General features: G+C 47.0%; 2 protein-coding genes across 4 annotated transcripts in view; one reads left to right on the forward strand and one right to left on the reverse strand.

Moving 5' to 3' along the window:
* ZCCHC14 (zinc finger CCHC-type containing 14) overlaps positions 1–12,765 on the forward strand; it is a 34,302-nt gene extending 21,537 nt beyond the window's left edge. Inside the window, exons 4-13 of one of the 3 annotated variants that reach the window (XM_058154860.1) lie at positions 1,059–1,130; positions 2,301–2,410; positions 3,937–4,031; positions 4,182–4,236; positions 4,723–5,008; positions 5,566–5,657; positions 6,333–6,457; positions 6,716–6,859; positions 6,943–8,364; positions 9,837–12,761. In XM_058154860.1, the coding sequence (XP_058010843.1) occupies positions 1,059–1,130; positions 2,301–2,410; positions 3,937–4,031; positions 4,182–4,236; positions 4,723–5,008; positions 5,566–5,657; positions 6,333–6,457; positions 6,716–6,859; positions 6,943–8,364; positions 9,837–9,898 (2,463 nt within the window). In that variant the 3' untranslated portion in view covers positions 9,899–12,761. Of the gene's footprint in view, positions 1–1,058; positions 1,131–2,300; positions 2,411–3,936; positions 4,032–4,181; positions 4,237–4,722; positions 5,009–5,565; positions 5,658–6,332; positions 6,458–6,715; positions 6,860–6,942 lie in introns of all 3 variants that reach the window. The other 2 variants (XM_058154862.1, XM_058154859.1) reach the window with 2 other exon arrangements.
* Positions 12,766–13,914: 1,149 nt separating this feature from the next.
* On the reverse strand, positions 13,915–24,556 carry MAP1LC3B (microtubule associated protein 1 light chain 3 beta). The gene is made up of 4 exons (XM_058154863.1): positions 24,409–24,556; positions 22,527–22,582; positions 16,182–16,288; positions 13,915–15,122 (listed from the first exon to the last, which is right to left on the reverse strand). The coding sequence occupies exons 1-4, from the start codon at positions 24,446–24,448 to the stop codon at positions 14,948–14,950; spliced, it is 378 nt and encodes a 125-aa protein (XP_058010846.1). The 5' UTR covers positions 24,449–24,556; the 3' UTR covers positions 13,915–14,947.
* Positions 24,557–26,889: the final 2,333 nt, after the last annotated feature.

A 26,889-nucleotide genomic window follows, 5' to 3' on the forward strand; every position in this document is an offset into this window, starting at 1 on the left:
GCAAATCACTGCGATTGTTAAGTGAATCACATGGCCATTAAGAGTACCTGGTTTCCCCTGCTGACTTTGCGTACAGGAAGCCAGTTGGGAAGGTTACCGATTGCTGTCACATGACCCCAGGATGCTGTATGATCATGGGGATGCTGTAAGTGAGGATCAGTCATGCATCACAATTTTTCAGTGCCATTATAACTCTGAACAGGTGCTCAACGAATGGTTGTAAATTGAGGACTACCAAAATGGCCTGTCTTACCAATACCAGATCAAATGTGCTTCTAAAGTACATTTTGTTAATTTGAAGAACAGTTTTGTAGTTTTGATCTTGGATCAGGTGTAATAAATATATACAAGAGAGCAATAAATGGACATGTTGCCCACCATCTTTTGATTACAGTACTATAAAAATTGATGAAGAAAACAAGGATATTATCATTCAAGGTTGCTGTAGAATTTTTTTTTATTATTATTATTATTATTTTTTATTTGAATTTATATCCCGCCCTTCTCCGGAGACTCAGGGCAGCTTACATTGTGTAAGGCAATAGTCTCATCCTATTTGTATATTTATATACAAAGTCAACTTATTGCCCCCCCAGCAATCTGGGTCCTCATTTTACCTACCTTATAAAGGATGGAAGGCTGAGTCAACCTTGGGCCTGGTGGGACTTGAACCTGCAGTAATTGCAAGCAGCTGTGTTTTAATAACAGGCTGTCTTACAGCCTGAGCCACCCACGGTGAATACCCCACTATGTTAATTTTTACACGGCACCTGTGAGAGGCCTGGCCATTGCCAGGTTTTTAAAATGAACGTTCCACACTGAATGCATGTTGTACAGAAAAGCAGGTGCCGATTAACAAACCCAAGCCAGCCAGGTTTGCTTTGTGCGGTGGTGGGATAAAAGCCTCATGCCAGTGGAATTGTTTGGAGAAAACATTGTAACCTTCAGAAACGCAGGCAGAATTGCCCCATTGTACGTGGGCCAGCCCCATCCATCCGACGCTCCATTCTAAAGTTGCTTGATGAAGGTGACCAAAGGGTTCTTTTTCGTTTTCTTAGGTCTTATGGTCTGATTCCTCAGTGACAGTGGTAACAAAGTCTTCGGCCGAAGTGACTGATTTCATTTCAAAGGTAAAATCGTTTTGTACAACTGGTGCTTTTAAGGTACACTTGGAAGTTCATAATATGCTGTATCTTGCAGGCTCAAACTTAATCCCTCCAAGACGGAGTGGCTGTGGATGCTGGCACCTCGGTACAGTCAGCTGCAGATGCGGCTGTCTGTTGGGGGTGAGTCATTGGCCCCGATGGAGAAGGTACGCAACTTGGGCGTGCTCCTGGATGGTCGGTTGTCCTTTGAAGATCATTTGGCAATCGTCTCCAGGAGAGCTTTTTATCAGGTTCGCCTGATCCGCCAGTTGCGTCCCTTCCTGGACCGGGATGCCTTATGCACAGTCACTCATGCTCTCGTTACCTCTCGCCTGGACTACTGCAATGCTCTCTACATGGAGCTCCCCTTGAAGAGCACCTGGAGACTTCAGCTAGTTCAGAACGCGGCTGCGCGGGTTATTGAGGGAGCGTCTCGGAGCTCCCACATAACACCTATCCTGCGCAGACTGCACTGGCTACCTGTTGTTTTCCGGGTGCGCTTCAAGGTATTGGTTACCACCTTTAAAGCGCTCCATGGCTTAGGACCGGGCTATCTACGGGACCGTCTACTGCCGGCCTCTATCTCCCATCGTCCGGTACGTTCCCACAGAGAGGGCCTCCTCAGGGTGCCGTCAGCCAAACAGTGTTGACTGGCGGCCCCCAGGGGGAGGGCCTTCTCTGTGGGGGCTCCGACCCTGTGGAACGAACTTCCCCTCGGACTTCGACAACTACCTGACCTTAGGACCTTTCGCCGTGAACTTAAAACTTATTTCGTATGGCTGGACTAGCTTGATTTTTACCTTTAAATTTTAATTGAATTTGATGGGTTTTTAAAGTTTTGTAATTTTATGGGGGAGTATGTTATTTTAACATTTGGGCAAATTTAAATTAGTTTTTTAAGGGATGTTTTTAACTATTGTGTGTATCGGTATTTTATCTGCCTGTTCACCGCCCTGAGTCCTTTAAAATATTCATTCATTCATTCATTCATTCAGCTTTTTTTAAAAAAGCAGAATTAATAAGATTACTTTTTGCATGCTATATGTCAATTTTATATTGAATATTTTAAATAATCCATGTGCTGCTTGATTCTGAGCAGCAGCCGACAGCAATACAGTACAATACCAATCATAAAAACAATGTTTTCTTTCTTAGTTAGGTCAGTTGTGTCCAGAAGAAAATTTGGAGAAATTCATTCCTTTTCTAGCTGGTCCAGATTCATTTTACTTAGAAAGAAGCCATATGGACTTGGAATCAGACCTTAGGTATACTTTGAACTTGTTTCTGAAATTTGTCTGCGTGCGGGTGTGTGACTTTCAGTTATTATTTTATTGTTCAGTTAATGAATTTAACTCATTAAGTAATAACTCTTATTTAATTGCTGTTGCTTCATCACTTGCTTTGGTTGCGGTTACTTAGTATAGTTTCTTAGCACAAATTATGAAACCATGCTTAGATTCTCGTATGGCCCATCTACCTTCTGGCTCTCACATCCTGCTTTCATTACAGTGCCCAGTTCTGTTATTCTGTACCACAAGAGTCCTCACACAATTCTACTCTGTAGGAATTCATGCAGTCTGTTTGGGGGAGCTGTGGGGGGGGGGGCGGGCGTAGGGGGGCTGTTGGTTCCTTGGAAGTGCATAATTTCAGGCCCAGGTCCATCTTCCTAATTAGCACTGTGCAGGATCGGCTTTAATAGGTCTTCCCTTTGAGAGGCTACTACCATTGTTTTAATTGCAGTTGCTTTGGCAAAATGACAAAAATACATGCACTCTAGGGTTACTTGAGAGGTTTCTCAAATAAAGCAAGCTTTGAAAAGGGAATAAAAGTAAGAAAAACAGCTTGGAGGGACAACTTCAGATGGGAAGAGTGAAAGAAGAGGGAAAAAGTGGATTATTTCAGGAAACAAGAAGGCTTTGACATGATTGAAGCTGATAAGAGCCAGACAAGTGAGAATCACAGGACCGATCACTCTGAAACGTTTTATTTATTTAATTAACCTACTGCACTTGTATGTGTGGCTCCCATCTAAAGAGGCCTCTGATTTTTCAGAAGCTTGTACCAGATTTGGGAACAGACAGGAAGCTGTTGCAAAGAACTTAAAAAGAGGTATTGTGGGTAGAGTGATGAGAAAAATGAATAAATTTGGCAGAAAAAAATCAACCTTAAGGGCCAGTTGCATCTGGTAAGCCAAATCCGCTTTAAAAAAATAATAGTAGGGCATCAGCAGAAACCCAGAGTCGAAACTGTTGAAACTCCTGTATGGCTGGCAGAAGCAATTAATTAAATTACATGAGCAGTGTTATTTGCTTACATGAAATATAATGGGCAAGAAGGTTCTACTCCGACCAGTTATAATTAGACCTCGATTTATGACCACAACTGGGGCTGCTGGAACCTCTGTCCCTAAGTGATGCTGTTAAGCGAATCCCGGGTCGTTAAGAGATTCCAACTTTACCTCTTGACACTGTGACAGTTCCAAATGTGAGGAAAAGCCATAAGTGACTTTTTTCAGTGCCCTTATAACGGTCATTGAACAAATGGTCATAAGTTGAGGTCTACCTGTAATTCTAAATTGATTGTCTTGGCAGATTTAACTCACACAAAGGGAGGATTGTGGCTGTTTCATGAATCTGTCCCCAGATTTCTCTTCAATGACTTAAATACTTCATGTATTTGTAATTTCCTAATGAGTTCTCTGCAGTGTGACTTCATTTTTGACAGCTTTTGCAGTCTTAGTTTTGTTTTGCCTGAAGTTAGGAAAATATCATCTTTTACAATAATTTTGCAGGTATTTGGCATCTTTACCGTCCCACATTTGGAAAAATGACCACGTCAAGAAATTTTTCAGCACTTCATGTCACTCCCCACAATATCAGAGTTCAAGTGAGTTTAAAGAGCAAACGCCACCTCAACCTTCCCAAAATGTGTGTGTGTGTGTGTGTGTGTGTATAATTTCTGTATATGTATATGTATATGTAAATAAAAGACTTAGCCAAATAATAACTCTAAATACTGTGATATCCTTGTTTTTAGGTCCCGGCAATTCTTCCCTTTACAAAGTGGGTACGACGCTGGGTGCTTCTGGAAGGTGAGGTGAATTTAGGGAGTGGGTAAAATACAGAAAAACTGAAATGTAGTTCCGCTTCCTGTGCAATTAGGGGAAATGGCTTTGGCTAATTCCCAGACAGCCTTCTCGTTTTCATGAATTACATGCTTTGTATTCACACGAGACCTTCCTATTGCTCACGTTACATCGTCGTCCTCATTTGAGCAAGGCTCCCTGCCCTGCCCTGCTGAGGTATTTTCATTTTTTTGCTGGCTTTTATTCCAGTTTCCAGCAAAAAACACCCCCCCCCTAGTGAGCAATGGGTTCGCTTAGCAACCTCATCATTCACTTTATGGCATTGCAAAAAAGGTCATAAGATCAGGTTCAGTCCCATGGCCTGCTTTGCGATGGTCGCGACTCATGGCAGTAATTGCAGGGGCTCAATTAAGATCATAATTCGAGGATTATCCGTGGTTCCATTACTTCCTAGGGGATGATTCATTCCTATCTGGCTTTCCTTTCTTACAGGCCCATCTGTGGGGTTGCAGGTGTCCAGGCCGCCCAGAACAGTCTTCAGCATCACCTGCCCCATCCAGCCGCAACAGCCGTTTCCCTCTCTCACTGCTCTCATTCAGGTGGGGCCGGGCCCACGTTAGCATGTAGCCGCAGCCAGATAGAAAACTCTTCCCCTGTTTTAATGGCTCCGAGTCCACAAAACCCACAGGCCCAGGAGCAAAACGGAATTTTAGATTGGCTGCGAAAGCTGCGGTTGCACAAATACTATCCGGTTTTTAAACAGTTGACAATGGAGAAGGTATGATGCAGGCCTCAGCAGAAGAATATAGTGTTTTTTCTGTTTCTATTTTTCCTCTTCCCTTCCTTTCCCAATCCTTCCTGCCCTGCCCTTCTTCTTTCAGTTTCACAATTCACAAATTGTATTTCTAGCGAGCAGAATCGCTCAATAATCTGAGAAAGAGCTGAGCCAGTGCAGGCTTTACTTAGAGGAATGCTACTTTTAAAATGGCTTAGTAAGAAGTAGTTAAAATGTGGTACTTCTTTGCAGGAGGATGTTGTAAAGCTACGACCATCGTATCCTGATTTAAAAACGATAGCAGGGTGCCCTCTGGTGGAGGTGAATTATTCCACTTTAAACCCAGAGCAGCTCTAATGGGCATCTTCTAGTAGGTTTTTAATCTGAGTATTTTGGTACACCTTTAGCTATAAATTGAATTTAGTGCAAGGCTGAGTTTTAATATTTTTCTCTCTTTTATTGGAATATACCCCAGTTCATTATGCCTGCCTTGGTATTCTCAATTTGACAAATACTTTTACGTTTAGAAAACGTGCTGATTATTTGTCTTTCTCCACAAGTTCCTGAGCCTCACTGAAGAAGATCTTAATAAGTTTGAAACACTCACCATGGGAGCAAAGAAGAAACTCAAGACCCAGCTAGAATTGGAAAAGTAAGTATCAGCTGCAGAAACACAAGCAGGGTGATTTGTAACTGATACTAAAGAAATTTGTTTTTTAAAGACATCATTCTCAACAACTTACGAACATATTGTACGTTCTTAAAAAAGAACTGGGACAGATTTGATGTTGGATTTTGAGGCGGGGAAGGGGGGAGTGGCATTCATTTTCCGTTCCAGAATGTTCCGTGGCCAATACAGGTACTCCTCAACTTACGAAGGCAGTGCTGTCACTAAGGAACACAGTTGTAAAGCATTTGTTGATGGTGATGCTGGCCATCCGGTTGCCATTGTCCAGTGAGGATATCATGTGACCGCAACTTCTGACTCAGTGGGAAGCCAGCGGGGAACACTGAAAATCGGGGTGACATGACTGCAGTGTCGCCCATAATAGTGAGCCAGGCCCCATGCACCCGGGTTGGGAGTCATGGCTAGAACTACGAGGACCCATCAGAAGTTCCTTCTGTTCAGGCTCATTGCAACTCTGGATCGCTCTCTGAAGGATCTGTACCTGTACTAGCTCTGGATGACCTCATCTCACAGAAAAAGCACCCGTTCACTGGTGTTGGGAAAGGGGTTAGCCATGGATACACATCTGAAAAATTGCAGTCTGGCTAGAAGACACGACGGCCATATTCAAGTCTTTTCTCAACCTTTTCTTAACGGCAGAGAAAAGTCAGAGAAGCGGACCATGAACCCAGCCCCCTCCCCATCCGTCAGCTCTGGGGTGGCCAGAGTTCCTCCCACCACTCACATCAACCCCATACAGAACATTCGTGGGAACCATGCCACAGGTAAAGGGGCCCCCCGTGTCAGATGAGTCCATATCTCCCGTTAGGGCTGTTTGGAGCCTTTCCTCATCTGCCTCTTTGGGGGGTGGGGGGTGGGGGGGTAAAGCCAGAGCCGAGTGATCCCAAATAAGGCTCTTTTTTGGTTTTCTTTTGTCCCTTTGCTCAAATCTGTGACTTCCCTTAGAAAGCAGCTCGCTTAATCACAGCCCTCGCCGTCTCATTTCTGATGCGGATTTCTGCTTCTCCTCCCCCCCCCCCAAGAACTGCACGTGGACGTGGATCAGACGGTCTCCACCACGCCCCCCCGCGAAGGCAGTTCCTCGGAGTCCTCCAGCTCGTCCTCCAGCCCCATGGGCATGCAGCCCCGGGAAGAAAGCTCGGACAGCGCCGAGGAGAACGAGAGGCGTAAGGGCGCTCCTTTTCATTCTGTGGCAGCCCCTGGGCCTCCCTCGGTCGGTGTGCTGAAGCTGATCCCCTTTGCCTTACAGGTGTGGAGATCCACCCGGAGCCCTCAGAGAAGGAGAAGCCAGTCATGATCCTGAATCACTTTGGCTCCAGCTCGGCCCGGCCCACCGCTCAGGTTTTGCCCGTACAGAACGAGTTGGGGTCTAGTCCGACGGCTCACCACTCCTTGCCAGGACAGATGAAGGCCACTCCGATTCGAATATTAAACTCTATGCACAAATCCGAGCATGGAAATGCAGACCTGAAGCTTCTTTCTTCACCTATGCACTCGCTTTTACCTTTAGAGGACAGGACAAAGTTCTCAGGTGGGCCCGCCCAGAACAGCGTCAAGATGGAGAAGAGCTTTGGAAACACCCTGGTGGATCGGATCCCGGTGCCTCCGCATCAGCCCCTCCAGGTGCTCTCAGCGGTCCCTGAAAATGGCCCCTCCGCACCTTCCATTCATTTCGGCCCCCGATCCAAATTGGTCCACGCGCCCGCACTGGATCGAATGGCGAAACCATCCCAGCCCCCGGGCATCCTGGTGGAAACTAGCACCACGGCCACCGTCACCTCAAGCACGGTCTTCCACATGGCACGCCCCCCCATCAAGCTGCTGGTCTCCTCGTCCGTGCCCACCGATGCCGCCCTGGCGGGGCAGCCGTCCTGCTCCAATAGTATGCAATTCAGCGTCTCCCCAGCAATAATCAGCCCCCGGACGGCTCTTTACACCGCCAACACCAAAGTGGCCTTTTCCGCCATGAGCGGCATGCCGGTGGCCCCCATGCCCAGCAGCACCTTCTGCGCAAACAGCAACCCCGCCGCGTCTTCCAGCAGCCACCTCGCCACCTCCTTCGCCAACATGGGCAGCCTGCCCAGCTGCCCCCCTCCGAGCTCCAGCCCCACGCTGTCCTCGGCTGCGGAGAACAGCTTCTACGGCGGGGGCGGCTCTGCGGGGAACATGCCCGTCCCCAACCAGAACAACCACCATCACCACCACCACCAGCATCAGCAACCGCCCGGCTGCATGGTCTGCAGTTCCTGCGGCTGCAGCGGGAACTGTGGCTCCAGTGGCATGACTGTGAGCTACACGAACTACTTCCAGCACCCCTTTTCAGGGCCGTCCATGTTTACGTTCCCCTTCCTGCCCTTCAGTCCTCTGTGCAGCAACGGCTACGTCAACCCCCAGCAGTACAACAGCAGCTCGGCCTTCCCTATGGTCCACTCCCCGTATGGCGGCGGCCCCACGCCGGACTCCCTCATGAGCGGACAGTCCGCCTTTGCGGTGCCCCCCATGCAAAGCTTCATGGCCGGCACCGCAGGGGTGTACCAGGCCCAGGGGATGGTGAACAACAGCGGTGGCTCAGGACACAAGAAACCCGGGAACCTCTCCTGCTACAACTGTGGAGCCAGCGGCCACCGAGCTCAAGACTGCAAGCAGCCACCGATGGATTTCAATCGACAAGGTGAGGAGGGAGGTGGCTTGTCAGAGGTGGATGGGGCTGCCCCCCAAAAAGGCAGTCGGGGACTGTGGTTGTGGGCACCAGGAGGGACAAAGAACCCTGTTGAAAACGCGAGCGTGAATTTGCCGTTCTTTGCCAGATTTGATCCAGTCCCTAAATGGCCCTAGGAGAAGCATTGATCTGGGGTTGTGAAGGACACAGCCTGGGGCGCAGAAGGCCTGGATGTCAGTCCCCCATCCTCTGCCCTGTCTACTTTAGAAGGTTATCCTGAGGACCGGTCTCCTGAACTCTGAGAAGAAAGGCAGACTCTAAAAAATAGATCATTTTTTAGCATTCTGTAACACAGGAGAAGCTGAAGGGTCCCGCCCGAGGAGCTGAGATGGGAAGGCAGCTAGTGCAGCCCCCCAAGATAGCAATAGCCCTTAGACTGATATACCGCTTCACAGTGCTTTATAGCACTGACAGAGCCAACCTCTTGCCCCCAACAATCTGGGTCCTCATTTTACCCACCTCAGAAGCATGGAAGGTTGAGTCAGACTTGAGCCGGTCAGGATCAAACTGCCAAATTACAGGCAGCCAGCGAGCAGTCGGCAGAATTAGCCTGCAGTACTGCATTCTAACCACCACGGCTCATAAGGATGTCTCGACTTCCTTCAGAAAACGGTCTATAAGATGAGCAATTTACAGGGAGTCCTTGACTTACAACCAATTGTTTAGCGGCTGTTTGAAGTTACAGCAGCCCTGAAAAGTGACTTGGGAGCAGTCCTCACTCGTACAATGCGCGTAGCATCCCCACCTTCCTGGGATCAAAATTGGGACGCTTGGCATGTATTTATGATTGAGGGGTGGAGCTTCCCGGGGTCACGTGATCCCCACTTACGACTTCCCCAGCTGGCTTCCGCCAAGCAAAGTCAATGGTTGTTAAGCAGGGATTCACTCAACCAAAAGTTGTAAAATTGGGCATGACTCACGTAACAACTTCATTGCTTGGCAGTGGAAGTTCTGCTCCCAATTGTGGTTGCGAGTCTGGGACTGCCTGTATGGTGTCCCCAATGTCTGAGAATCTGTGAATCTGAACTGGGATTCTTACAACCTGGATTGCAAAACTCTGCTAATTTAACCTTCCTTCTTTTTCCTTCAGGTACATTTCGGTTAAAATACGCTCCCCCGGCTGAGAGTTTAGAGTCCACGGACTGAGCTTAACTTCAGATGCAATATTTTGTGATGGCAAAATGGCCATGAAATAATTAGGGAACTTCAGATTGGGAGTCTATCTCTTGAGCTTATTAATGTTATTTTTTTAATCCAAAGGTGCTCTACTTCAACCCTAGGAAGGAAATGAAACTTTAGGAGAGGGGGGCGGGGGGAGGGGCTTCCAAGCCCATTTTTTTTTCCTGAATTGCCAAAACAGATTTTAACGTTGGATCTCCCCGAAGATAGGCGAGACTGGCCAACTGTCTTTTCTTGTTGTATAGAAACTGCTGCACTTTTGCCGAAGAATGTTGCCATAATTTCACCTTCCATGCTGGAAAATTAAACTCCTGGGCAGCTACGTTATAATCTGGAGTTGGAGTGAGAGCTAAAAGGCCGGTGGTGCAACCGTTGCCATTCGCCTGCTGGACTCTTAACCTCGGAAGCTAGTTAAACATATCTCCTTTTTTTTTTTCCTTCCTCTCAAAATAAATCAGGCACTACACTCTGGGATTTTAAAGGGTTGCACTACGGAAGAATGTATAATTCTGTTCTGACTATCTGCACTTCTAGCAAACTGAGGTGAGGGGAAGAGATGTTGGAAACAGGCACCAGCAGGCTATGTGGTCGTCTAATAAAGGAAAAAAAACTTAACCCTCTTTCTCTTCCCAAAGAACAGAGGTGACTGCTTCATTCTGGAAACAGTTATATACCACGTTGGTCAGCAATTCCTCTTAACGTAGGACTAACTTACCAGCGGTGGATTAAAGTTAAGTCTCCAAGGGTCTAGTGCCAGAGACTCAGTGGTATTTTTTTTTTAAATTCTCTTCTACGATTTAAGGAAGTGTTAACAATTCAGCGGCTTCTGCCGTAGGAAATGGTGTTCTGCATCTGTAATAAATTTTAAAATTCAGACTCTTACAGGAATTTGTTGGGCTTAGAAGGCACAGCGTCAAATACAAAGTACAGTAGCATACCGTTTCATTATTTAGGGAAGTTTTATAGTTTGCCTCTTTCATTTGATGTGGGCTATAAAAAATTTAGCTTTGGTAGCGAAGTAGCAGCCAGTAGCGCTTATCCAAAGGGGGTTGAAACAATGTGGATTTTTACCTGTCAAAGGGAGGCAATGTTTTTTGAAGAATTCATTCTCCCTGCTGCACTCCTTGCTTTATCATCTGGGCTGCCTCAACTCTTTAGTCATGTAGGACGGGACCGGCTGGGTCTCTCTCCACATTTTTTAATGCGCTGCTTTGTAGTAGAAGACAGCCCCCTTCTGAAGAGCAGGAGTGGCAGTGTCAAAACTTACTCTCTGCTTTCTGTAAAGAAGTGGCGAGTTCCACTCCTGTGCTGGTCTATTGCCTTGGACACTGGTATTCCAACAGGCCTGGATCTGACCTCCGTTATTTCTATGCAATGGAGTATTCGGTTCTCATCTCCTCACTTCGGCTTCACCAAAACAGGGTTAGTTAGACGGGTGCGAGACAGACTTAAAAGTTAGTTGAACTTTATTCGCTCCAAACTCTGGGGTAATAACATGGCTGCTGTTAAAATCAGTGTGTCAGGATCATAAAGTGTAAAATTTATTTTGTAGTGCCCCGAATGATTGAGGCTGCTGCTGTACATGGTCACCTGTTAGGAAAATTTAAAAAAAAACCTGTATTCAGAGTGGATGGGAACTCAGCAATTTACGTGGCCTTAATGACCTTGCCATGAATAGAAGCAACCTGCCTTGGTTATTACATCTTTCAGTTCATATTTACTCTTAAAGGTGAAAATACTTTTAGTAGTCTGAAATATACGCTAAGAGCCAAATGTCCATTAAAAAGGAATCCTATCATCCCACAAGCTTAGCAGAATAAAAACCTTATTAGTTTTCTTAATTGGGAAGCCTCTAGAAACTTGTCTGTTACATCTGCGGAATTTTAAAAATGTGATTTTTTTTTCCCCCATGGAAAAAAAGACCCACTCGCTCAGCCATCCAACTTTCAAAGAGAACTGCTTTGATAATATAATTGCAGAGGAAATGCAGCGGAATCCCCAGAAGAAAACCTGATCTGAGTTTTCCTGGTTTGCCTCTGAAAGTATTAGGTTTGCCTTGTAGTTCTCCATTCATATTCTCCACTATTCAGAAGTGTTTGGCAGTGTTTCATGTAGGAGTAGATGCCCACCGCAGGCCTCACGTGCAAGAACAATTAAAACACTTTCTTAGAACATAACTAACTGCGTGCCTCAGTTTGGTTGCAACTTTGCACTGAAGGACTTGAAGGAATGTGACTCAATCCACGTTGTTAACAAAAACAGCACATCATGCAGGATTGCCCAAAATCCTTGCCTAGAGGGGACGAAGCATTTCCTTACTTTAAAAAAAAACACGAGACCGTCTGCTTTGAAGGAAGGCTATTTTCATTGACTGTACTGTAGGATACCTGCCAGGTGTGGGGTTTACTATAATCGATGAGAACCTAATGGAGCACTACAAGACTCTGAGCTAGCCTCCGATTAAGAGAGCAGCTTTCTAGTTTCTGTTGAAAATGCCTTCCATATTGTCCTTAAATAAACACTCCTAGACACCTAGAGGAAACGCTTTGGCAGATGCACTTCATTTTAAGGCTGAAATGACCCTAAAATGATCAGATTCCTTATGACGTATCTGCACCCTCTTATTAATGGGCTGTACCTGGAAGCAGGAATTAAAGAAGCCAGCAATTCAGAAAGCTACCACTATCCACATCTCTCTCCGTAAACTGAATTCTAACTGTTAATAGGAAGCATTTATGTCCCCCAATGGCAGGTTAACATGTTTTCCAGTTTTAACTTTCCGTTTGGAGCAAAAGGGATGCCTTTTGCCCGTTTCGAGCCATTTCTTTTACTCCTAGTATTACAAAATGTGCACGAAACTTTATATAAATATCAAAAAGTTTTGTAAATATTTAATATTTACCTAATATGATTTTGAACTGTAAATGTCAAGTATTCTGGTATTGGGATTTTTATGTTTTATTATACTTTGTTAAAGGTAAAATTGTACATTTTTAGAATGTTTTTATCCGAGTAAATTTAATGTACTGAAAAACAAATAAAAGACCGCAGTGTCTTTCCAGTCATTCTCGTTGATGGGTTTTTTTCCCCCTCCCCTTGAGGCTAAAGATGATAACACTTGGAGCGGGCTAATCACTTCCAGCAACAGACTGGCAGAGGGCATCTTCAGAAGTGGGAATCGTGGGCAAACTGCACTGAACTTGGTTTCTTTGCTTTCTGCAGAAGGCAAGGCCACGCTGCAGCCTGGGCTGAACCATAAGCAAGCGGGTGCCCCAACCTTTTGACACCAGAGACTGGTTTCGTGAAATACCATTTTTTCACAGACAGGGAGGGGGAGAGGAGGAGGGCTTAACCTAGATCCCACGTGTGCAGTTTTGCTCACCTGCTGCTCATCTCCAGTTGTGTGGCACGGTTCCTAACAGGCCACGGACCTTTATCAATCCATGGCCCAGGAAGTGGGGGCCCTGCCGTAATCCTCAGCAGGCCTGTCCTTTCTTACAGCCTTTGGAGTCCCAATTTTTTTCTTGCTGCGTTAGAATCATGGCTCAGAAATCCCACCCAGCCCAGTTAGCAGCAACGGTGGCCCGGGATTTGACCAGGTCTGGTTTCAAGCAACCAGGCCAGAGGCAACTATGCCAATTTCCGGTGTTATATAACATCACTGGGTTTCAATGTTGAAAAAGCCCACAGCCATTCAGTCAGCTGTCACCCATGACATAGCACAGGAACAATGGCGCGAGGCTTTGGATGGGCAGTTTTAGAACAACCTTACCACCAGTTGGGGTGGAGCACCCACAACAAGGCTTTTCAAAAGAAAGCAACGAGATACAGCCGTTCCATACTTAAAAAGGGCGGTCTGTGTGTAGAAGTTAAGTTGCACAGAAGACATCACAGGTATACAATGAGCTCTCACAGGGACCATTTTGAAACCAAACCCCGAATAGGTGAATCCCAAGCGACAAGCTGGCTAGCAGGCCGAGCCTTTCAACGGGCTGAGATTTTAGTAAGATTTCTTGCTGGAAGTGAGCTCTCTAGAAAAGGGCTCTCCAACCTTGGCAACTTTAAGACTTGTGGACTTCAACTCCCAGCTTTGCTGGCTGAGGAATTCTGGGAGTTGAAGTCCACAAGTCTTGCCAAGGTTGGAGACCCCTGCTCTAGAACACCATCCCACTTACATATAAACAACAGTAAGTTTACATTTCTGAAGAACCCAAACGGATATCTGAAATACTTTTGCACAGGACTCGGCAACAAAATGAAAATCCAGTCAACCTGCAGCAGGTACAAAGCTGTAGCCATCAAATCCACACACACTCCTGGTCATTTTAGATATACAGTCTAGACTTTAATAAAGTGAAATTTATGTTCAGTGTGAAATTAAAACGGAAGGAAACCAAGGTTTTCAGTTACGGGTGCAACGCAGATTCTGTCTTGGTTCCACCTGTCCCAGTTCAAGAACTCAGCGGGTAAAAAGATGAAGATACACATAGATGTGCACAGAAAGACACAATTATAATGGCTGAAAAGCTTTGCCTTTGCCTGCACCTGATGGCTTGCATCTGTTACCACCATTTGAAGGGTAAAAGGAAGCCCTCTTTTCGAAGGGCGAGATGGGCGGCTTGCGATTAAAAAAAAAAAGATGCACGACAGAATACAAATATATTAGAGTAACGTTCTTAACTGTTAAGTACATAACCTAATTTTTAAAATACACATTTTCTAAACTAAAGCTATGCTTGGTATATAGTTAGCAATCTGGCGTTTTGCTGATATTGACTGAAGTAGCAATACCAGGGCATTAACCCTTCTCTCTCTTCTCCCCGCACCCGCCACCCCCTCCCCCGTACACTGTTTTTCCAAACACCAAGAAGCCGGGAAAGGAAGACCTTCCCTACCTTTAAGGAAAAGCAGTTTTTATGGAGCCGAAATATAAATTAACAGGATATATCACACAGATGTATTTCAGTTGGCTACTTTTAACATTTAGCCCAGTTCCTATGATTTGATTAACGCCAACATTTTAAAAAAATTATTATTATTATTATTATTATTATTGTCAACATGCATGTTATGGTCTTGCTCCAATTCCAGAGGCTTTTAAAAAGCAAGTATGCCTGTGCAAACGTATAGCAAGTCTACAAAGCTGGGCTGCTTGTCCGTACTGGCACTCGTCTGTTAAATATTTACAAACAAAAAGGAAAGGACTTTAAGAACATCCCGCAAAGCACAACTACTCTGAGCAGATCAGTGGCGCGACATCCCTTTCTTTTTCCTGGGCAAAAGGGCAGGGAAGGGGAAGGGAAGAAGGGGAAGGTAAAAACTAGGCTAGGCTACAAGGCCGAGGGGGGCAAGGTGTTTACATGGAGGATTTCATGCCAAACGTTTCCTGAGAGGCGTACACCATGTACAAGAATCCGTCTTCATCCTTTTCGCTTTCGTACACCTCCGAAATGGGTGTGGAGACGCTCACCATGCTGTGTCCGTTCACCAGTAAGAAGAAAGCTTGATTGGAATTCAGCTGCAGTCGCCGTCTGGAAAGGAAAAGGAAGCCCTTCAGGAAAGGGGTGCCACCAGCACCAGCACCAGCACCAGCACCAGCACCAGCACCAGCACCAGCACCAGCACCAGCGCCCTGCCTGGCCTTGGGAACTCCCAAATGGATGACAGTCTCCTCCTTTTTATCGCATCCGGAAATGATCATTCAGCTAAGCTGATCTTCCCAAGCATTTCTCTGCCTCTCCCTTTCGAGGGGACCTCCAGGGACTGGATACCTGCCACCGCCAGGACAAAGCCAGACAGGCTCACAAAGGCCATTCACAGATTTTGAATGGGCTGACAAAACGTAATCCCCCCCCCCCCCCATCAATGCACTGAATGGACCCTGGGATTTTTTTCCAGGCAGGTTCCACCTCGTTTGCTCAGGTTGGAATAGATTCCCCCACCCCCCGCTTCTCAATTCCCAACCAGCAATGGTCTATGGAGGTTTTATTTAGCTCACGGTTGTCTCAAAGGTGCTTTTCCAAAAGGCGACTGGATTTTCTTGGTTTTTTTTTCCCCTTTGAAAACGTTTCGCTTCTCATCCAAGAAGCTGCTTCAGTTCTGGTGGGGAAATGGAAGATTCACCGACCTTCAGAGTAGACGACTGCAAAGAATATGAATCCTTACATTTCCCCACCAGAACTGAAGCAGCTTCTTGGATGAGAAGCAAAACGTTTTCAAGGGAAAAAAACCAAGGAAGTCCTGTCACTTTTTGGAAAAAAGCACCTTTGGGACAAACATGAACTAAATAAAATCTTTTTTAAAATCAGTTTTCAGGCAGCAAAGCCCAACAGCCCCTGTCCCTCTGCAGCTTTACCCCTGAGTAAGCGGAGGATAGGCTGTGTTTAAGATCTGGGTTTTGCCACAAGTCAGCTGAGCCTTGTGGAATCCACTACAGTAGCTTGCCTGGGCTTAGCACCTTCCTAATAGTTCTTAACAGTTCTTAGCCAACAGGGTCCCAATAAAACCTGGTGGCCCAAGGTAAGGAAACCTTCTGTTTCTTAGGTATCACAAAACGTGAATCTGCATGCAAATGACTAGAGGTTAAATACCTGATTATCTTGATAAGCTCACTCATGTTGACGTGATCTGGGACAAGAAACTTTGTTTTGTCCAGAACGGGAAGCTGCTTTTCTCCTTTATATCTTTCGATAATTACCTGGAAAAGATGCCAAGAGTAGAAGCAAATGCTGGAACACGATAGACGTGCAACTTTAATTCACATTTTCATATCTTGGTTGGCACAAAATGGAACTACGTTTCCCCAAACCATGCCAATACCTGTGATTCCTACTCAGCATTGTTTTAAAACCAACACCTTGAACAACACAAAGGGTGCACCTAGGTTTGTGAATCTACATAATTGCCTTTATTTTAATGAAAACTCTGCTGAAGTGTGTCCAGAATTATCATGACAGGTTTAAAATGAGAAGAAAGAGGCAATTGCAGGAGATATCATGGAAGTAGCAAAAGTGATGTTTTAAATAAAAAGCACTACAGATAATCCTCCTCCTCCTCATCATTCCAACATTTGCAAAGATTTTATCTCTGCTCTTTGAGGCCACTGAGGCAATAATAATAATAATAATAATAATAAAAATAATAATTTAATTTGTATACCGCCCTTCTCCCGGAGGACTCAGGGCGGTGAACAAGGCAGATAAAATAAAGACAATACATTCAATAAAAACAATATTTTAAAAAACTTATTCCAATAGCCTAAATTTAAAATACAATATGAAATATAAAATAAACCCCAATAAAATCCATATTTAAAACCCTATTAAGCCAGTCCTGCTCGAAAGAATAGATATGTTTTAAGCTCATGCGAAAAGTCCGGAGGTCTGGAAGTTGTCAAGTCCTGGGGAAGCTCATTCCAGAGGGTAGGTGCCCCACAGAGAAGGCTCTCCCCTGGGGTCGCCAGCCTGCACTGTCTGGCTGACGGCACCCTGAGGAGGCCCTCTATGAGAGCGCACTGTCGGTGGGAGGCATGTGGTAACAGAAGGCGGTCCCAAGATATCCCGGTCCTATGCCATGGAGCGCTTTAAAGGTGGTAACCAACACCTTGAAGTGCACTCGAAAACCACAGGTAGCCAGTGCAGCCTCGCAGGATCGGTGTTATATGGGAGCCACGAGTGGCTCCTCTATCACCCGCTGCTGCATTCTGAACTAACTGAAGTCTCCGGGTGCACCTCAAGGGAGCCCCATGTAGAGAGCGTTACAGTAGTCCAGGCGAGAAGTGACGAGGCATGAGTGACCGTGCATAAGGCATCCCGGTCTAGAAAGGGGCGCAACTGGCGAACCAGGCGAACCTGGTAAAAAGCTCTCCTGGAGACGGTCGCCAAATGATCTTCAAAGGACAACCGTCCATCCAGTAGAACCCCCAAATTGCGCACCCTCTCCATTGGGGCCAATGATTCGCCCCCAACAGTCAGCCGGTTGCAGCTGACTGTCCCGGGATGCCGGCATCCACAGCCACTCAGTCTTGGAGGGGTTGAGCTTGAGCCTGTTTCTCCCCATCCAGACCCGTACGGCCTCCACACAACGAGACAACACTTCAACAGCTTCATTGGGGTGGTCAGGGGTGGAAATGTACAGCTGGGTGTCATCCGCGTACAGTTGATAACTCACCCCAAAACCACTGATGACCTCGCCCAGCGGCTTCATGTAGATGTTGAACAGGAGAGGCGAGAGAACCAACCCCTGTGGCACCCCACAAAGGAGGCGCCTCGAGGTCGACCTCTGCCCCCCTGCCAACACCGTCTGCGATCGGTCGGAGAGATAGGATGAGAACCACCGAAGTACGGTGCCTCCCACACCCAATCCCCCCAACCGTCGCAGCAGGATACCATGGTCGATGGTATCAAAAGCCGCTGAGAGATCAAGGAGAACCAGGGCAGAGGAATAACCTCTATCCCGGGCCCTCCAGAGGTCATCCACCAATGCGACCAAAGCTGTCTCAGTGCTGTACCCGGGTCGGAAACCGGACTGGAACGGGTCTAGATAGACAGATTCATCCAGGTACTGGGGTAACTGGTGCCCCCCCACACCCACAACAACCTCCCCCACAAAGGGAAGTTTGGAGACTGGACGATAGTTACTCAAAACAGCTGGGTCCAGGGAAGGCTTCTTGAGGAGGGGTCTCACCACCGCCTCTTTCAAGGCGGTGGGAACAACACCCTCCCTCAGAAGCGTTAACAATCCTGGAGCCAGCCTCGTGTAACCTCCCGGGTGGCCAGCACCAACCAGGAGGGACACGGGTCCAATAAACATGTGGTGGCATTCACCCGCCCCAGCAACCTGTCCATGTCCTCGGAGCCACAGGGTCAAACTCCTCCCAGATGGTCTCAACAAGACTAGCCTCCGTCACCTCGCCCGAAACTACCCAGTTTTGGTCCAGACCGTCCAAGCTGAGCGATTTTGTCAAACAGATACCTGCTGAAATCCTCAGCACAACCCTGTAAGGGTCATCGCAACCCTCCTGGTTAAGGAGGAGCGAGTCACCCTAAACAGGGCGGCTGGGCGGTTCTCTGCTGACGCAATGAGGGTAGAGACATAGGCCCGCTTGGCCTCCTCAATGCCACTAGATAGGTCTGAGTAAAGACCTAACTAGTATTCGTCAGCTTCGAACGGCCGGACCTCCACGCGCTCTCTAGGCGTCTTCTCCGGCGTTCATCTCCTCAGCTCCTCGGAGAACCAAGGAGCTGGTTGAGATCTACGCCGGTCAGACGCCGCAAAGGCACGACACGGTCCAAGGCGCCCACCGCGGCCTGTTCCCAGGCCGCAACAAGCTCCTCGGCCGAGCCGTGGGCCAGATCGCCATGGAGCGGCCCAAGCTCCATTAGGAACCTCTCCGGATCCATCAGTCGCCTGGGATGGAACCAACGTATTGGTCCCGTCTCCCTGCGGTGAGGAGCAGCGGTCCGAAAGTCCAGACGAAGGAGGGAGTGGTCTGACCATGACAGAGGTTCAATGGCTAATTCTCGTACTTCCAGACCACTCAACCACTGTCCAGAGACAAAAATCAGATCCAGTGTGCTTCCCCCGACGTGGGTGGGGGCATCAATTAATTGGGTCAGGTCCATGGCCGTCATGGAGGCCATGAACTCCCGAGCCGCCGTTGACGACACACCGGCTGATGGCAAGTTGAAATCCCCCATGACCAATGATGCCATTTTTTGGCTGAGTCCTTTGGGAGATAGGGCGGTATATAAATATAAACAATAAACAATAAAAATAAATAAATATGGCCCCAGAAGGAAGCTGTTCAATCTGAAAAGTAACAGCATTTCTTTTCTACAGGAACTGATCAGCCAAGCACTGCATCCAAATGTTCATAGTACAATCCTATGCACACCCACGCAATATAAATTATACATTTCAATGGGATTGGCTCCCAGACAAAGTCTATGCAGGAAGATCAGCTCAAAAGAGTTCTATCGGTTGCATTATTATTATTATTTTTTACAAATGTCTACATCCTCTGCAAAATCAATCTGAATGCTATTACAGAACAACGCTTACTCCTTATAGCCCGGTATAACCGGGATCTTTGTTAAGCAAAAGAGGGGGTATCTTAACAACTTTTTGTCATTGAGAAACAGAAAAGTGCCATTGAAAGAGATTATGTAAGCCTATTTAAAGCAGAACTGCTGCCATTACTTAAGATAGGGCAGTGTTGATTTGACTAAAGAGATCATATGACAGGTATAAAAATGGAACTGGATGCAACTGCTTCTTCCATTGTTAGCTTTTTTTGGAAAGAAAAGGAAACAAAAAAGATTATTTGGCCTTCAAACCTAAAAATCAATGTTGTGTAAAGTAACAGTTTTCATAATTTCTATACAAAGGACTGTGTGTTTAGAAAGGAAACAGAATTAGATAATTTTCTGCTACATTGGCACTGGGGGGGGGGGGAAATGGAAAATTTAAATAGGCTGATTTTAATTTTGGCTGATGATGATAGCTATCTTGAGTTTTACCGGGCCTTGATTTTGTTTTCTTGCACTAATTCTCATCTAGTTATTTATTGTTTTGGTTTTTTTCCCGTTTGATGTTGCAAACCGCCCTGGATCCCTGAAGATGGGGTGGATTATAACTACTCTATTACAACATATATGAACAAACAAATCGATTACGTAAGTTATCAAACAAAGAAAATGAAAACAAATGCACGGCGATCCCTTAATTATTTACTGCTTTATTCGATGGAAAATTACTCCTTCATCCAATTCCAGACACGCTTCGGTTAGCAGGCTATTCCCAAAGATGGCAGATTCTGCTAGGTTACTTTTATGACGGAGAGGTCAGTAAATTTTAAAAATTGCCAAGGCCCATCTCAGCAGCTGCATCCAATGGCCTTTCAGGAGTCTGTTCCATGCAGCTGACCTGAATTCCTTCCTTGAAATTGCAAACGGATCAGGGGCAAAAGACTCACCAGATTGGTCTACATGGAAGACCCCCTTAACCCGGGGTGGGATGGGGGGAGGGGTAACCTAATCAGCCACTGATCTGTACAATCCAGAGGGAAGGGCAGGAAGGGGGGTGGGGGGTGGGGTAAGCCCCCAGCTGGTCTACAATGCTGACAACGCCAGTCAGGCTATTCTGGGTTTTGCTCATTGCTCTGATAGGGGCGGGAACATGGCTGGAAAACGAGAGTTTCATATTATCTTTTGCAGTGAGCGAGAGAACTTAAAAAGAGTGGCCGCTTCCTGGTTCCCCGAACTGCACACTGCCTGCAATGGGATTTACCCAAGAATTGCACAAAGATCTGAGCCAGCGTATCAGGCAAGCACAGGCGCACCCGCTCTGGGCCTGTTTCTGGACCAGAGGCATCCTGCTTTGGCAAGGAGGATGGAAATCCCCTTTGTACTTTCCTCTCTTTCAGTGTTGTCATTTTAACCTTGCTGGCCGTGGCCCTTCCAGTTAAATGTTCTTAATAAAGCCCGCCAGACGCTCTTGAAAGCAACTGCATCTTTCCCTGGAAGAGGCTCAGGATAAAATGGGTACAAGCTCAGCAGCTCTCCGGGAGGTAGCCCACCTCTATGCTAGGTACACCACCCCACAGCACAGAAATGTGGTCCAGCTTAACCCAGAAATAGGCAATCAATTCAGAGCATACCCTTAACTCCAATGCTCTTCCCCACCTCCCAAGGTCTGCCCAAGCACCTCTAGGGACAGGGGCAGCAAAAGGCTGACATCAGCAAAAACAGATGGGGTTCCAAGGTCTTTGAGAAATCCTGGTGGAAAGAACTGTTCTTGGGCTCGGATTCAGTGCCCAAGAACACTGGAGGTTTTTAAGAAAAGATCGGACAACCATTTGTCTGAAACAGTACAGGGCTTCCTGCCTGAGCAAGGGGTTGAACCACAGTCCCTTCCAGCTCTGTTGTTCTGTTATTGGCTCTGCCTGGCCAGCCAGCTCTTATCACTATTTCCCACACAAGCTCTCAAAGTCTTCTGCATTTCCTTCCCAACTACCGTAGGTGTACTCGTACCCCCTGGGGCAGGGGTGAAATGCTCCCTGTTTGGACCGGATCGCCCGAGCTGGTAGCGATGGTGGCGGGTGGTTCGGAGAACCAGTAGCAAAAATCCCTGCACCCCCCATGCCCAGCTGAGCCGCGCGATCATCAGAGGCTTTTTTTTTTACTTTTAAAAGCATTTTACTTTTTTACTTTTAAAAGCATTTTTTCTTCAGCTGAAAAAATGCTTTTAAAAGTAAAAAAAAAGCTTCTGATGATCGCGCAGCTCAGCTGTGCATCAGAGGCTTTTAAAAGCATTTTTTTACCTCCTCTTCAGCCAAAGAGGTTGTAGAAAAATGCTTTTAAAAGTAGAAAAAAGTTGGCCACGCCCACCCAGTCACATTACCCCCTCCACCAAGCCACGCCCACAGAACAGGTAGTAACAAATTTTACATTTCACCACTACTCTGGGGGTGCGAGATGATATTCCAGGGGGTGGGAAACGTGGGTTTAGAAGTTTCAAAATCATAGTGTATATGCATAATTATATGCATATAATTATTTACTTTTGTAAGGGGTGCAAGAATCTATCAGAAGCGTTCTAGGGGTGTGGAATATAGAAAAGGTTGGGAACCCCTGCTCTAGATCACCCTCTCTCAAAATAAACCGGAAGCTTGTGAATCCAGTTCTCCCTGTTATTTCAGGCTATTTCCTTTCTCCAGTCAGTTACACATTAAAAGAAAAGCCAGCTGCAATCAGAAATCGAGCTCTGAAGCAAAGCAAATGCATATCCTTCTTTAAAATAAACAACACTAATTGTTTAATCTTTCACTAATTATGACTACATCAACTGAAATCGTCGACCCCTTAGCCCTCAGATACTGCTGATACTGTTAATTGAGCCTCACCATTAGACAGACCAGTCTGAAGCCAACTTACCGGTATCTTTGTTGGGTGCTGTTCCCGAATAAGTCTGACATCTTCTACTCTTTGTTCTAAAAGACAAAAAGTAAAGTCATTGCCAAGTTCTATCCCTCAAAAAGAAACCAATCAAGCTTGTTTAACATCAACTATTCGCTTTAACCAAGTATAATATGAACCTCTTCAAAAAATACAAAGGTCGCCAATGGTTATTTGTATTGCTATGCCCCAGAGGTTCTACGCAAGGTTTCCTCCTCCCCCCTTGATATGGGCCTATTTGCATTGCTCATTTCCTAAAAGGAAAACAAACAGCAAATGTGACCTTTACTTTCATTTTCAGCAGCACAAAAACAAAACAAAGCGCCAGTTCTTCTTCCGCCTTACCAGAGAAGCAGGAAAACCAGTTTAGGCAGAACAAAAACAGAATCAACCACTCAAAACACAGCCGTCTTATACAAAAGAGAGGGAGGGAAGGAAGGAAGGAAGGAAGGAAGGAAGGAAGAAAGAGAGAGAGAGAGAGAGAGAGAAAGAAAGAAAGAAAAGAAAAAGAGAGAGAGAGAAAGAACGAGAGAGAAAAAAAGAGAGAAAAAAAAAGAGAGAGAGAGAGAGAGAGAGAGAGAGAGAGAAAGAAAGAAAGAAAGAAAGAAAGAAAGAAAGAAAGAAAGAAAGAAAGAAAGAAAGAATCCAGTGGAAATAAATCAATTCACAAGTCTTGCAAGAGTCGATTATTTCTTTTTCCTCCCAATCATTAAACCCATTTTTTATATTTTGGGGAGGAGGGAAATGCTCAGTATTTTCTTCCGCTTTTCTGCCTCTGGTCTGTCAGAAGTCACCTGCCACTGAGCACTGCAGTCACCCAGGCAATTAGTGAAATAATCACCTGTGATTCAACGTTTCCACAACCACAACAACTAACTGGGGTCCTTCAGAGGTGCCCATCAGGTCTCCTTACTCAGATACCTCAGGAAAGGATTTGCATTGGCTTTCATGAACCTTGGCATTGCCCAGGAAGCAGATGATTCCCTGGGCAACTGCAGGACTATTCTCCCCCCCTCCCCGCCCCTGCCCCACAATTGCAGAGGAAGGAGAGAGCAAATACAAGGTCCCAGTAGCCCCTGCCACCCACCCCATAACCCAGATGGCCCGACTGACCCACTGCATCCTCCTAACCTTGACCTGCACTTGCAACCCGGTGCCCTCCTGGCTCCCAGGGAAGGTGTGCCAGCTAGCCCACGATGCCCACCTGCCAGGCGGAAGTGACGGGCGCCAGACCTGTTTACACCTGGATGCCAAGAAGCCGCACAAACAGGCCTTGCACTGACATGTTCACCCCCCCCCCAGCTTCAGGCTTGGTTTAATTGCGGGGGGGGGGGAATGGGATCCCCATGGAGAGGCATCTCTTGGCACCCTGGGGGGGCCATTGGGAGGGATTTCAGCTATCTGCCCCACACCAAGAGGGAGGGGGGGTCGGACTCGGGGAGGGGGTTCTCACTTAATATTCTCGGGGAGCCAAGGAGGGGCAGAAGATGCCAAGCGCTGGGGGAGGAGGGTCTTTGGACCCCCAGTGCGGGGATCCTTCCTCCACCGAGACCCTCCTCCTTCTTGGCCAGAGGCTCGTGGGGGCGCAGACCAGGTGCCAGGCAAGAAGGGCGGGGAGGCCTCCTCCTCCCCTCTCCTCCCGGCCTACTCCGCAGGGCTGTTGTGTAGGACCAAGGAACGGGGGTCAAAGGAAAGCAGGACCAAAGCTACGCATAAAGCCCGCTCCCCAATCCATCCTCTCCCCCACAAACGGTCTTTCTCAGGGAAGACTCCAACTCCCATCGCCCGCAGCCGCCCCAGACGGGGAAAGGCCTCTGCCGGGCTCCGCGGCCCCCCCAATCCCGGCTGCCCCCGGGCCCACCGAAGGTGCGGCGCTGCTTGAAGCTCTTCTCCGAGGGCATCGCGGCGGCGGCGGCGGCGGCTGCTCCCCTCCGCGGCTCTGCGGGCTCCTCAGCGGCGCCCGGCCTCCTCCTCCTCCTCCTGACCCCCCCCCTCCAGCCCGCCCGCGGTCAGCTGACCCGAGACGCCCCGCCTCCCTGCGTCTGACGTCACAGGGAGGGAGGCTGGAAGAAGCAGAAGCAGTAGGCCGCGGCGCTTCCCGGCCTCCAGCTGCGCCTGCGCAATCGGCCGTCCCCGGCCCTGCGTCTGGAGGGGAGGCTGGCGAAGGGGCGGAGGCCAGCGCGCTTGCGCGGGTCGGGCACGAGCTTCTCCCCTCCCGGTCGCCGCGGTTACCATGGCGACTCAGAGGAGGAGGCCCAGCCCTGTTGACATGCTAGGTTTTAGGGATCACGAGCCCCATCGTGCTGAACCGGCCACGCCTGATGTCTTTCCATCCTCCTCAGCTCGCAGGCTGCTGGTTATGTTAGAAATGCAACTTCCAACGTCCTAGTGTACAACTGGGCTACAGAGCCCATCATCTACAGAGCCCATCATCCTCATCCTCAACTAGCCTGGCCTCCTGGAGCTCTGCGGCAGATGCTGGAAGATTCCCTCCCCAGGCTCATCTTCTTTGGCATATTCTGGGTTTTTTTGGAGGGGGGTGGTTGTTTATTTTGTTCGCATCTGCTTTTTATTTTGCACCTCGTTCAGAGCTGAAAGCCCACGTGGGATGCTCTGGCGTCCATCTGCCTCCCCCACTGGGGATCCCTAAGGCAGCTGCCACGTTCAGGCTCCTCATTCCTGGTTACTCAAAAGCCAAGGATTTCCTGTGGTGCATAATGCTCCATTCTTGCGACTGACAGGCTCGTCATCCGCTTCATCATCCATAAGAACTTGCAGATCCTCATTGCAAGGAATGGCCCAGGGGAAACATACCAAGACTGTCCCAAAGAGAGTCAAAAACCCCATCTTTCAAACCCTTTCGGAGCAATGGGACAGCTGCCAAGGGGCAGGTTGCTACAGGACCCGAATGTTTCTAGTCCCTGTCACACTGGAAGACTACACAACCCAACAAATAATCAAAGCCATAAAGCTGCTGCTGTTGGCACAGAGTCTTTTGGTGTATTTCCTTCGCGTCTGAAGAATAGAAAAGAGATGCTGCATAAAATGGGCCACTCCTTAGCATCATCTTTTTAGTCAGGCTGTTTGACCAGGGGGCATATTATTCACCTGGCAGGAGGAACATGGGTGTGTGAGTGAGTGTGCAAAATAAAGAAGACATATGCAAGAACTGGAACTGCTGATAAATGATGTCGTCATGTATGTGGCACATCACACACGTGAGATGATTGTAAATTGTTTTGGATGCCTATGTCCAACAACTACAATGCACCACGCCTCTGTCAAATTTAGCGGCTTTTGAACTAGGAAGCCTGGAGCAAATGTTGCGTTAAAGCACGAAATAACTGGTTTGTTGGGGCTTAGCATCTTTCCTGACCCTATTGGATAATCTCTGATTACATATTAAATGCACTCTATAAACTCAATTCCTTTCTCCACTTTCATCATCTATTAGGGCTAAAAGGCACATTTTAGATTTTTGAAATCGAATGGTGTGAATTTTAGGAGGAGGGTTTGATTGGGAGCTGTCCAGCATTGGTGGACAGCTACAGAAATAGATGGGTAGCTATAGAAATGTTTTAAATAAATTAATTGAAATAACTATTTGAAAGCCTGGTTTAAGAAGAATTCAGGTGTGAAGCACTAGAAAATATGCTTTTAGGGATAGTTAGTATAACATAGGATGGAAGATACTGAGTTTCCAAAGAAAATATGGAAAGCATCTGTGATGTTAGCATTAAATTCCACCAAGTTTCACCTTTGAGGGTTGAGAGACCACAGCTCTCCCCATGACTGAATTTCCCAGCAATGGGAAGAAAAGGTTGCAGCATTTTCTGTTTTGCATCCTAAAATCACTTGACTGGTTTGGTGTACATTTCTGTCAGAGTGCGGGGAGGGGGGGGGAAGAGGTGAGGAGGAAGCATTTGACCTCCACAAAAATTTTGGACCACCTAAGAATGTAGGCGACAGCAAGCAAGGTTTTAATTGTGATCTCTTGGGTTTAATTGTGGCTAAACCTGAAACATTTAGACTTCTGTATTGCAGATGCTATAATCTGATAGCAATGGCTCTTTCTTTGTGGCAGCAATGTGACAGACTCTGGTGAATCTTTAATGACGATTGATTTTTTAAAATGCATTGAGTCAGAGCAATGATGAGTCATTCCCTCAAGGTTCCTTGGCCGCCTGCCTTGGCGGTGACATCATGAGATTCAACCTGTATATTAATAAAAGAGAATATTTGTAGCTCAGGGGGTTTTGGTGCTCTCCGAACTTGCTTGTTTTCTTGAAGACGTTTCATGACCCAAACTAGGTAACGCCATCAGTGCTAGTCAGCGGCAACA

Source organism: Ahaetulla prasina, chromosome 12, assembly GCF_028640845.1.
Source record: "Ahaetulla prasina isolate Xishuangbanna chromosome 12, ASM2864084v1, whole genome shotgun sequence".
Lineage (NCBI taxonomy): Eukaryota > Metazoa > Chordata > Lepidosauria > Squamata > Colubridae > Ahaetulla > Ahaetulla prasina.

Excerpts from the sequence above, each read along its gene's own strand:
- MAP1LC3B (XM_058154863.1), bottom strand. The coding sequence starts at position 24,448 with ATGCCCTCGGAGAAGAGCTTCAAGCAGCGCCGCACCTTCG. Across the intron at positions 22,583-24,408 it reads CAAGCAGCGCCGCACCTTCG|AACAAAGAGTAGAAGATGTC; the intron begins GTGGGCCCGGGG and ends TTTGTCTTTTAG. Across the intron at positions 16,289-22,526 it reads AGCACCCAACAAAGATACCG|GTAATTATCGAAAGATATAA; the intron begins GTAAGTTGGCTT and ends CATCTTTTCCAG.